General features: G+C 51.0%; 1 protein-coding gene across 1 annotated transcript; it reads right to left on the reverse strand.

Annotated features, from left to right (window-relative positions):
* Window positions 1–1339: 1339 nt before the first annotated feature.
* Window positions 1340–5378, reverse strand: Hsp90aa1 (heat shock protein 90 alpha family class A member 1). The gene is made up of 10 exons (XM_047540888.1): window positions 5246–5378; window positions 4759–4920; window positions 4313–4679; window positions 3926–4059; window positions 3328–3648; window positions 3004–3169; window positions 2596–2786; window positions 2348–2495; window positions 1795–2062; window positions 1340–1507 (listed from the first exon to the last, which is right to left on the reverse strand). The coding sequence occupies exons 2-10, from the start codon at window positions 4918–4920 to the stop codon at window positions 1483–1485; spliced, it is 1782 nt and encodes a 593-aa protein (XP_047396844.1). The 5' UTR covers window positions 5246–5378; the 3' UTR covers window positions 1340–1482.
* Window positions 5379–12274: the final 6896 nt, after the last annotated feature.

Below are 12274 nucleotides of genomic sequence, written 5' to 3' on the forward strand. Positions count from 1 at the left end.
CTCCATACCAAGAGCAGCTCATGTTACTTATCCCTCCCAGGGCCCAGACACTCCAGTCTTTTTAGTGAAAAAATGTCTTGCAGTTCTGGGGGCCCATCATTAACTCATTCCCCTCCCCTTGCTCTCAAATAAGGCACTCACACTATTCTTAACTCATCTGCATTTATTACTTTTTAAGCAGAATGCTGACTTGGGTACTACGTATTTCCATTCACAAGCCTTACTGAGTTATTTTTTGAACGGCTTTGCAACACATAGGGAGGTTTAAGTTTTGTTCTCTGAACACTTCTTTGGAAAACAAGCCCTGGAGAGTTCCTCCCACCCAGCAAGCTGGTTCAGTATAACACACTTGGTTCTAGAGGACTAGTACATGCACAGTGGGTAACTACAGGGATGGAGAGTTTAAAAAGCGGATCTTAACAAGATGAAACTCAAGCCATTGTAAAATTTTTTTCTTTTAAACATCAAGGTCTATCTTGGAACACTTCAGGGACAAGACTTGGTCTGGTCTACTAAGGGATACAACTTGGTAGTGAACACTTCAGACAGAGTTAATGATAGATTACATGTCTTAGAACAAACATCTCAACCTGTTAAAACAGCCAATGTGAAACTAGAAAAAGCATTACTAGCTCTGCTTTAGTGCCTAAAGTATCACAGTATCACTTAAAAGTACAAAGAAATCCTATCTCTCCTTAAGTAGTTACTGTCATGCCATATAGACTTTAATAAATGCCAACAAAAATGAACCAAAAAAAAAAAAAAAAAAAAAAAAAAAAAAAAATCCTTGAAAACATCAGGAATGTGAGGTCGGCACACGCCTGAGCAGCTCTCCAGAGGCCTAGTCGACTTCTTCCATGCGTGACGTGTCGTCGTCTCCTTCCAGGGGCGGCATCTCTTCTGTTACAGCAGCGCTGGTGTCATCAGCAGTGGGATCATCTTCATCGATACCTGTTTTGGAAACAAAGCCACCATGTCACAGTTCTTAAAGCCCATGAGCAGTCCAATCTTACAGGACATACCCATCACGATAAAAATCAACACTCGACAAGACTCTTCATGTTCCTACAAAAACACACTTTAATGTCTCCTTCCCAAACAGGATGAGGTGATGCGTAAGTAGCTGAAAGCTGACCATCCCACTCAGCAGTCATGTGGCAGTACCCAGCTTACCCAGCCCAAGTTTGATCATCCTGTAGATCCTGTTAGCATGGGTCTGGGGATCTTCCAAACTGAAGCCAGAAGACAGGAGTGCAGTTTCATACAGTAAGATGACCAGGTCTTTCACAGACTTGTCGTTCTTGTCAGCCTCCGCCTTTTGCCTCAAGGTCTCGATGATGGAGTGGTCAGGGTTCACCTCCAGGTGTTTCTTGGCTGCCATGTAGCCCATTGTCGAGTTGTCTCTCAGCGCCTGAGCTTTCATGATTCTTTCCATGTTTGCTGTCCAGCCGTATGTGCTTGTGACAATACAGCACGGGGAGGTCACCAATCGGTTTGACACAACCACCTGTGATCAAAGCCTGAAGTGATGAGTAGGCCTAGAAAAATCCTAGTATTTTAACCTCTCCTTACGCTTTCCATGGGAAATGAATGAAATCCAAGGAATGGAGTATCAGCGGGTTAGAAGTGGCAACTATTTGCAAAAGAACAATAAATTACACAGGTTCATTTTTTTTCTATTTTTCTTGGCCAAGAACTTAAAGGAACTGGATTAAGTAAGCATCTTAGTAAACTGGATTAAGTAAACATCTTAGAAAAGTTAATAATTAGGAAACAGGTAAGTGTTCACATTACCTTTTCAACCTTTTCTCCAAGATGTCCTTCATGATCTTGCAGAGGTTTTCAAACTTTGTCTTTTTCTCTTCCTGTTTCTTCTTCTCCTCTTCATCCTCTGGAAGCTCCAAGCCCTCTTTGGTGACAGACACTAATGTCTTCCCCTCAAATTCCTTCAGCTGTTGGACACAGTACTCATCGATGGGCTCAATCATGTAGATCACTTCTAAACCATGCTTCCGAAGACGCTCCACAAAGGCAGAGTTAGCGACCTGATCCTTGGTCTCACCTGAGGTGCATTGTAAAATTTTAGACTTTAAAAGTGGCTTCAGGGGCTGGGGAGATAGCACAAGGCCCTGGGTTTGATCCCCAGCACCCAATAAAGTGGCTTCACCTACTTGATTTTTAAAAATTCAGATTAGGTAATAAACACCATCTAGCCACACTGATATAACTTAGGTTCACGTTAAGTGTCTGCACTCAACTGTGTATAGAGCCATCTAGATAAAGAATCAACCCATGTCTTCTACAAGGCCACAAGAACAAAGCAATGGATCATAATATTCACTGTTACCTGTGATATAGTAGATGTGTTTCTGATTTTCTTTCATTCTGGTACAATAGTCCTTGAGAGAAACCATCTCATCCCCAGAAGCAGACGTGTAGTATCGTAACAGCTCTGAAAGCTTCTTTCGATTCTGAGAGTCTTCGTGTATTCCAAGCTGGAAGAAGTATTCAGCTTAGCTTTTGCATTGAAAAGAATCATTTAAAATGACAGTTATTACAAAACTGCTAATCATCATCCAATGTGTTTATACCAACCTTTATATTTTTAGAAAATTGCTCATAGAATTTTTTGTAGTTCTCTTTATCTTCTGCCAATTCAGTGAACAGTTCTAAGCATTTTTTGACCAAATTCTTTCTGATGACTTTCAAAATTTTGCTCTGTTGCAACATTTCACGGGAAATGTTTAGAGGAAGATCCTCAGAATCTACCACTCCTCTAATGAAGTCTGGAAAATAAAGACCAAAGGGACCCAAGTCATTTCAAAGACAAAATGGGTAATAAATACATTCCAAAAGGAGAGATAATGGATGAATTCTGTGTTTCCAGGGACAGGAGCCTTTGCCCATGACAATTAAGTGCTCTACCACTGAGCCGCACCCTAGCTCCGAACGGGATGAATTTCTTTAACCAGTGACAGTGATCCTCTTTCATTTCTTACTTACTCAGATATTCAGGGATTAGCTCCTCACAGTTATCCATGATGAAAACTCTGCGTACATACAACTTAATGTTGTTCTTTTTCTTTCTGTTTTCAAAAAGGTCAAAAGGAGCACGTCTTGGGACAAAAAGAAGGGCTCTGAATTCCAACTGTCCTTCAACGGAAAAATGCTGTAATAAAAAATGCATCGTGAAGGAACCATGCCAGCAACTATCACGAAGAGTCACTCAACAAATTAACAATTGCACTTAGGTTTGGAGCTAAGGGGGTGAGGATGAGGCGACAGTACCAATCCACACTGGCACTGACACCCTCAGTTACCACTCACCTTCACTGCCAAGTGATCTTCCCAATCATTGGTCAAACTCTTATAGAACTCTCCGTACTCCTCATTAGTGATATCATCAGGATTTCTGGTCCAAATGGGCTTTGTTTTGTTGAGCTCTTCCTGATCAATGTACTTCTCCTTAATTTTCTTCTTTTTCTTCTTGTCACCATCCTTCTTTTCTTCTTCTTCATCATCAGAACCAACATCTTCAATTTCGGGTTTGTCATCCGGCTCCTTTTCTTCTTTTTCCTTTTCCTCCTCTTTATCTTCTTTTTCTTCAGCCTCGTCATCACTGACTTCTTTATCACGCTCCTTCTCCACCTTCAGGAAGACAGAAATCACGTCACATGTGCACTGCAGGACAGACTGAAAGCAGAGTTTGCTTCTACTAACCCTAAATTGGCCAAGCTGAGAGGCATCGATAGCCAAGGAGCTACTCTCATCTGAGGCCTCCTGACCACCCCCAGGCACCTAGTGAGACTTAGGCTCCAAACAAGTTTCAGAGTCAGTAAATGTCTTGCAAGAGTTTGGGAACTTGAGATAATTCAGTTTCTTTTCTCCACATAGGAGCTCACTTTGCACTGCCATGTACACTTACAAAGAGAGTAATGGGATAGCCGATAAACTGGGAATGTTTCTTCACAATCTCCTTTATTCTTCTTTCCTCCAAGTACTCAGTTTGGTCTTCTTTCAGATGCAAGATAACCTTTGTCCCACGACCCATTGGTTCCCCTGAGAAAAAAAAGAGGAAAAGCACTTAAGTTGGCTTTTTAAACATTTTTATATGGTGTTGATCAAACCCAGGGACTCACAAGTGCGAGGCAAGCGCTCTATCACCAGGCCACAACCCCAGCCCACAACCTATCACTACAGATTTCCAACGGGAGCATTAAGCGCTTGCTCAAGCGTTTAGATAAACAAAATATCTACGTGTCACAGCACTTTCAACAGCCCACCATGTGCCGCACCGGCCCCACGTGCCCACCTGTGTCAGTCCTGACGGTGAAGGAGCCCCCTGCGGAGGACTCCCAGGCGTACTGCTCATCGTCGTTGTGTTTGGTGATCACAGTCACTTTCTCCGCCACCAAATACGCAGAATAAAAGCCGACACCGAACTGGCCGATCATGGAGATGTCAGCGCCAGCCTGCAAAGCCTCCATGAACGCTTTGGTCCCAGACTTGGCGATAGTGCCAAGGTTGTTGATCAGGTCGGCCTTGGTCATGCCGATTCCGGTGTCCACGATGGTGAGGGTTCGGTCCTGCTTGTTCGGGATCAGGTTAATGTGCAGCTCCTTCCCCGAGTCGAGCTTGCTGGGGTCCGTCAGGCTTTCGTACCTGATTTTGTCCAGGGCCTGCGGGGGACCGACAGGCGTCAGGCGCGACGCCCCGCCAGGCCCGCGCCCCCGCCACGCCCGGCGCCGGGGCACTTACGTCCGACGAGTTGGAGATCAGCTCCCGCAAAAAGATCTCTTTGTTCGAGTAGAAAGTGTTGATGATCAACGACATCAACTGGGCGATCTCCGCCTGGAAGGCGAAGGTCTCCACCTCCTCCTCCTCCATGGGCTGGTCTTGGGTCTGTGTCTCCTCCGGCATCTGCAACGACCGCGCGCTGAGCCCGAGCGCCGCGGCGGGCCCGGGCTCCGGCGGACGCGCGGTTCGGCCGGCGCGGGGCGGCCGACAAAGAATGACCTCATTGCGGCCGCGGGGCGCCGGGGCCCGCGCACGCCGTCCAACGGCCGCCCCCGCCCCGCCATGGCGGCCCCCGCCCGCTGAGGCCCTGCGCGAGCGGGACGCCCGGGCCACCCGCGCCGGCCCGCCGAGGGCGCCGCCGGGCCCACCGGGGCGAAGCGCCGCGCCCGACCCCCGCGCCCCGCTCTGCGCCCCGTCCCGGCACCCCGTCCCCCGCCCCAGGCCTCACCTTGGCTGGACGACCGCACGGGATCCGCGGCGTAACAGCACCAGGACGCTGAAGCAACTGGCGCGCCGCCCCCGCGCCGCCCTTATATAGCGGCGGGCCCGCCCAGCGCGCGGCGCCTTTTCCAGAAGCCTCCCGAACCTTCCGGAAGAACCCTCCCCAACCGCCGCCGCGGCCGCGCGCCTGCGCCTGCGCCCTGGCTGCCGCTGGCCCCTCTGCCGGACGCGCGCGTGCCCTGCGCGGGGTTCGGCCGCGCGCCACCCCCACCGCTGCCGCGCCCGCGCGCCCGCGCCGGCCCCCGTGCGCCTGCGCGACCCGGAATTCTCGGGGAGTCTCGGCGCCTCCGGACTCGCCCGAGGCCGCGGCCCCGCCTCCCCGAGCGCACTGGCGTGCTTCTGCGCCTGCGCACGCGCGGCCCCCGCCAGGGTCCGTGTTCTTGGGTACGGTGGACTCTGCGAGCGCGAAGTTGTAATTATGCCGGCGCGCCCACCTGTCGTGTAAACTCCGGGCCCGCCGCCGCGGCTCGGTGGCTCCGCGCGGGTGAAAGACTGGGGGACCCGGCCGCGTTTACTCGCCTTGGGCCGCGTGTTTGGGTTTTGGGGCAGTTTGGGGGCCCGCGGCAGCGAACGTGGGACCCGGGTCGTGTTGGGTGTCCGAGGCAGTGGTTGGGGGTCCCCGGGTTCCAGCACTGGCAACCCGTTGGAGGCCGGGCCCATGAAGCATGTCAGTGAGGGGGACCAGGACTCGTGGACGGCGGGCGGGAGGCAAGACTTGGACCTGCTGTCCACCCTGGCAAAACGGGCGCCCCCGGGCAAAAGGGGTCCTGCGTGCACAGGTGAGCCCAGTTCTGAGGACGAGGTGGGACCGGAGGAGCCGGCTCCGCCGCCTGGCCGCAGCCACAGGCCACCGTCGGGATTGCGGGGCGAGCGCCCGCGGTCCTGAGGAAAGGCTGCTACGCACACGTGGGAACAGCGAGTCCTCGGAAGCCGCGCCTCGTCTTCTGGGGCTTTCTCCCCGTCTGGTTTGTCCTAAAACCGTATCCTGCACACCAGCAGGGTCCCTTGGGCGTCAAAGTTACTTTTAGTTGTAGACATAGTACCCTTGTTTTATTGTGCGGTGCCGAGGATGGAACCCAGGCCAGCGCCCCACCACTGAGCCACAGCGCAGCCCAAGACTTTGTTTTTCTCTGAGGCGCCGGGGATTCTTTCAGTTGATACTTTCAGCCTGCAAGGTCTTGGCGGCAGTGCCCGGCGCCTCCTTAACCTGTCCCCTTCCCTAACGTGGTGGCCTTCCTTTTACCCCGGCTTCTGCCATCGCCCAAGAGATTGAAGATTTCTTGCAGATGAGCCATCCAGTGCCCTGGCTTTGAGGTTCTTTGTCCCGCTGTTCCTAGGACGTTAACCTCTCCTTTCCACCAGGCAGCCCCAAGGTCACTCCCTGGCCACCACTCTTTCCTGCCTCCCTCCGTCCACGTCGTCCTGTTCTTCCACCCTCCCACAGCAGTGGCTGGAGGACATGGACCCTCGACCCAGCGAGGGAGCTTCCCTGTTTCCCTACCTGCCCTCTGGCCCCGCCCTGTTAACCTCGCCACCGAAACTCCTCCCAGGACCTGGCCCTGCCCGCGGAAGGGGCCCACCCATCGGAACTACGTCCTCCCACGGCCTGGCTCTAGGGAGACCCTCGTAGTGGCCCGCCGCCATTTTCCCCCTGGACACGTCCCCTCCGGTGCTGAATAAAGCATCGCTGGTCCCTGAGGTCTCCCTCCATTTTCTCTTCTTCTGTTCTCTTTCGTGTGCGTTCAGTGGCTAAGTACCAGACACTTGGGCCTCGGCACATCCACACTGTTCCCGGCACTCCCCTCCTGAGAGCCGTGCCGGGTCTCCCCTCCAGCAGTGCGGCCCGCCCCGCGCGGCTGCTGCCGTCTACTCCCCAGGTCCGACCCTCTCCCTGGGCTGTGGCTGTAGCCCTGAAGGGCGGTCCTAGGCCCCGACATCTTCTCCGGCCCTCAATTTCCAACAGTACCAATGTGCATGTAACTCACAGGTGGCCTGACCAGGAAGGAATCAGCTCCAGACCTGGACGCCAGGCTCCCAGGACCCTGCCTAACCAGACCTCCTAGGTCACCTTCCAGAACCCCACTTCCCCACAGGGTCTGACTCACTGAGTCCTGCTGTGTCTGCCTCCTAAATACATCTTTTTATTTTTCTTTTTGGTACCAGGGATTGAGCCTGGAGCTGTTTAACCACTGAGCCACATCCCCAGCCCTTTTTTAATTTTTATTTTGAGACAGGGTCTCGCTAAATTGCTGAGGCTGGCTTTGGACTTGGCGATCCTCCTGCCTCAGCCTCCTGAACCACTGGGATTACAGGCGTGCAGCACTGTGCAGCACCATGCCTGGTCTTTTTTTTGTTTGTTTGTTTTATTAGTGCATTATAGTTATACAATTTATGTGGTTTATTCTGACATAATCATACATGCATGGAATATAATTTGCTCCACTTCAGTCCCCAGTACTTTCTCTTTCCTTCCCTTCCTGCCTCTCCCTACTCCCCTTCCTCTACTGGTCTTCCTTCTATTTAATTATAGGGTTTTTTTGGTAGGGGGAGGGTACTGGGGATTGAATTCAGAGGCACTCGATCACTGAGCTACATTTCCAGCCTTATTTTTGTATTTTATTTACAGATAGGGTCTCACTGAGTTGCTTAGTGCCTTGCTTTTGCTGAGGATGGCTTTGAACTCGATCTTCCTGCCTCAGCCTCCCAAGTGGGTAGGATCACAGGCGTGTGCCACTGCATCAGGCTCATTATATTTTTTAGAAATGTTTGTTTATGTGGTGCTGAGGATCGAACCCAGTGCCTCATATGTGCTAGGCGAACACTCTACCACTGAGCCACAACCCCAGCCCCATGATTATATTTTTTAAAAAAGATTAGTACCTAAATACACCTTGAATCTATCGGCTGCCCTCCATCTTCATGCCCTGACTCCTTCCCGTGGGCCTCCCCCACCCACACAACCCTCGGCTCACCTCAAGTCCTCCTAACTGCTGCATCAGGTCTGTTCTGTCTCAGCCGGTAGCAGGGTGAGCTTCAAGAGCAAAGCTGGGCTGTCCTGGCTCAGTGGTGAGTGCTTGCCTAGCACGCACAGGTCCGGGTCTCATTGTGGGCACCACTACAAAACTTCACAGCCCTGACCCCGTCGTTCCTCCCTGCTCACTCCCAGTGACTTCCCATCATTCCCAGGAGAAGCGCTCCGTGATGAGGCCTTCACAGCTCTGCAGGTTGATGCCCTCAGGTTGCCCTGTGCCCGTCTATGCCGTCCCTCGTTCATGATCTGCCCCCACCGGGCAGTTTGCAGGCTGCTCCTCATCTAATTAATTTCTAGTGTACCTTCTGCTCACTAGCTCCCTTAGGGACCCTTTCTCCTTCTTACCAGGTCAGATCACTGTTAAGAGGGGTTCTCAGAGTGCTGTGCACCCTGCCCTCAGACCTCCTGTTCCTTGAGCCCTCCAGCCCCGGATGCCTGCACTTCCTTTTGTGAAGCCGCTGCCTCCTTCCAGAAAGATGTATTTCTAATACAGTTCCACATCCGGCAGCTTCAGCCTCCTAAATACTTGGTGTGTCCCAAGGTGCTGTTCATTGCAGGGGATTGAGCTACTGCTGAGCTACACTCCTGGCCTCCCTCTGCCCCTGTCCCAAGTGATTTTACTGTTAAAAAATCTCACCATTCTCCTTCATTTGAAACCTTTCAGTGTCCCTCCATTAAGCTGGGACATGAGGGACTGACTCTATTCAGGTGGTCTGGATTCAAATCCCAGCTCTGCCATTGCCCATCTGTTTGGGGCAAGTCACTTACCCTCCATGCCTCTAGTTCAGGATTTATGAAAAGCATGGAAATGTCTTCCTCATTGAGGCTTAATGAGCTGCTTCTGTTTTGGGAAGTGGCCCAGACCAGGACCTGGCACACAGTAACTGCTGTATGTTTGCTAAAGTAAACAAACCCTGCTGGGACCTGCCCTCACCTACCCGGAAAGTGCCAGGTAGAGGGCAGCCAGGTAGAGTAGCAGCCTCTTAGCTAACCCTCTTGACTGAAGTAGGTGACTGTGGTCCATTGTACAGATGAGAGCATCAAGGCTCAGGGGAGCTAAGGCCTCAATTCTGGGGTCACCCAGAGCAGGGGTCATTCCAGGACAGACACACCCAGGTCTGACTCACACAAATTTTGATATTGTATTTTCATCATCATTTAGTTCAAAATACTGAGTTCTCTTCTGATTTCTACTTGGACTCAGTTATTTATAAACGTGTTACTTAGTTTCCACATTTGGAGGTTTTCCAGGTGTCTTTTTGTTATTGATTACTAATATTAAATTCCATTGTGGTCAGAAAAAATACTTTGCATGATTTGGGTCCTTTTAAATTTATTCAGACCCAGAATGTTTTATGGCCCAGAATATGTTCTATCTTGATAAATATCCTGTATGCAACATAATTATACTAAGGGAAAGATGCTGGTCACTTACATGAAATTCTAGAAAATGCATACTATTCTAAGGTGCCCACAGATCACTGGTTGCCTGGTGGGGGGGGGGCAGGGGCAAGAGGAAGGGTTCACACAGGGGTAGCAGGAAGCTTGTGTGATGGATCTGTCATTTTTTTTGGGGGGGGGTTGAGGTTGATGACAATGATCTCACAAGTGTGCACATAAGGCAAAACACATTGAATTATCGGGGTGTAGTGATGCACACCTGTAATCTCAGCTATTCAGGAGGCTGATGCAGGAGGATTGGAAGTTCAAGGCCAGCCCAGGCAATTTAGCAGAACCTGTCTCAAATAAACAACAACAAAAGACATATCAACTTGTACTTTAAACATGTGAAGTTTATTGCTCGTCAACTGTACCACATAAAACTGTTTTTAAAAAACTGATATTGCCAGATGCAGTGGCGCACACCTGTAATACCAATGGCTCGGGAGACTGAAGCAGGAGGATCACAAGTTCAAAGCCAGCTTCAGCAACTTAGCAAGGCCCTAAGCAACTGTGAGACCCCGTCTCAAAAAATAAAAAGGGCTGGGGATAAGGCTCAGTGGTTAATGGCCTCTGGTACCAAAGTGCCTCTCAATTCCTGGTACCAAAAAAAAAAAAAAAAAAAGAAAGAAAATAAAATAAAAATAAATAATTGATGTTTATGAGCCTATTGTGGTGGTACATGCCTGTAACCCCAGTGACTTAGGAGGCTGAGTCAGGAGAATCATAAACTCAAAGCCAGTCCCACCAACTTAGGGAGGCCCTAAGCAACTTAAGACCCTGTCTCAAAATAAAAAGGACTGGGGATGTGGCTCAGTGGTAAAGTGCCCCTGGGTTCAATCCCCAGTACTGAAAACAAAACAAAAAAGAAATTCAGGGCTGGGGAGATAGCTCAGTTGGTAGAGTGCTTGCCTTGCAAGCACAAGGCCCTGGGTTTAATCCCCAGCACCACAAAAAAAAAAAAAAGAAAAAAATAAATTCAGGTTGACAGCTGAGAATGCAGATCACTGGAACAGAGCTTACCTAGCATGCCCGAGTCCCTGAATTCCACCTCCATCACTGCAAGGGGGGAAAAAAGTTCAGTTTACCAAAAGCTGGAGAAATGCTTAGAATCAAGTTGTGATTACCGTATATAGGAAGATAAGTGATTCGGAAAAAAGTGTGCCTCTCAGGTACAAATATGGGGGGTGGGGGAAGCACTGGCCAGGAGTCAAACTGTGAGTCCCAGCCCTGCCACTGACAGTGCACCTTTGAACAAGCTACCAGCCTCTCTGCGCTTTGGTCTTCTCATCTTTAAATGAGGGTCGATGGTGGCAGGAATGTGGAGCGAGGCCATGAGCTCATCCCAGGAAAACCCTCAGCACCTGGCATGCAGGGAGTGCTGACTTTGGAGGCACTGAGTTTCTGACAGAACGAGGGAAGGTGACCTATACCCGCGGTAGCCTGCTCCAGAGCACTGCCGTTTACTCACCTCGAAACCTTCTGCGTCATCCTTGACTCACTCCTCACCCTCACCCCCATATTCTGATAACTGCCAAGACAGGTAGAGTTTTCCTTGGAAATGCTCTTTCTCTTCATGCTCAGGGGTCCCCCTGTCCCAGACCCTCAGGACTTGTGCTGTGGCCATCTTTGGCTGGCTCTTGCTGAATTGATCTGTTCCACATTCCTTTCTCAACTGCCCGTTCCTGTTGTAGAAACCCCCAGGCTCCAGAGGAGGGACCTCAAGAGGTCCCTCTTCAGGTGTGCAGACCACAGGCACCCCCTGCCCCACCACACACACAGCTCCTCCCACCTCTCCTTCTCTCTGCTGGGATGTCCACCCACATCCTCCTTGCCTGGGAACCCCCACTGAAGGAGAGCTGCTGAGGGTGCCGTCTGGGACACGTCCAGTTACCTGTGCTTTGCCTAGGGCAGGGGCTTGGGCCTCTCTCCACTGCCTGACTCAAGGCAGGCTCCAGCATAGAGGGCTTCCATGAGAGGGGAGCCTGGGGGTTGAGGAGAGTCCTGCCACCTCTTTCTCACTGCTATGGCCTCCTGTCCCTAGGTCTCTTGCCCTCCCAGTTCCTGGGCTTTTTGACTACAACCTCATCCTGCCCAACCAAGCCTGCCCATTTCACTTCCTTTCCAAAACATCCCCTTTAAGTGTCTTCCTGCCCTCATTTTCAGCATCCTGTTTGTTGGAAGCTGGTCCACATGGATGCTCCACAGATTTGTTTACCTAACACTGGGGACATTAAACTGGTCATCTGCTTTCATCAGCTTGAGCTCCATGTTCCCAATAACCAGAGCTCCACCCACCTCCTGTGCCCATCTCCATGCCTCACCTGGTCCCCTGAGACCTGGAAAGCAGCCACCAGCCACGCTGGCCCTGCCCACATTCCAGCGTAGTGTCCCAAGGGGCCCAGTGGGGCAGCCGTCAGCCCCAAGAGGCCAGGTGATCTTGCAATTTATGAAGAATATAGGGGCGGGTGTCGGTCAGTGGTAGAAGGCCTGCTTAGCAGGTAC

The sequence above is a fragment of the Sciurus carolinensis genome, chromosome 2 (assembly GCF_902686445.1).
Source record: "Sciurus carolinensis chromosome 2, mSciCar1.2, whole genome shotgun sequence".
NCBI lineage: Eukaryota > Metazoa > Chordata > Mammalia > Rodentia > Sciuridae > Sciurus > Sciurus carolinensis.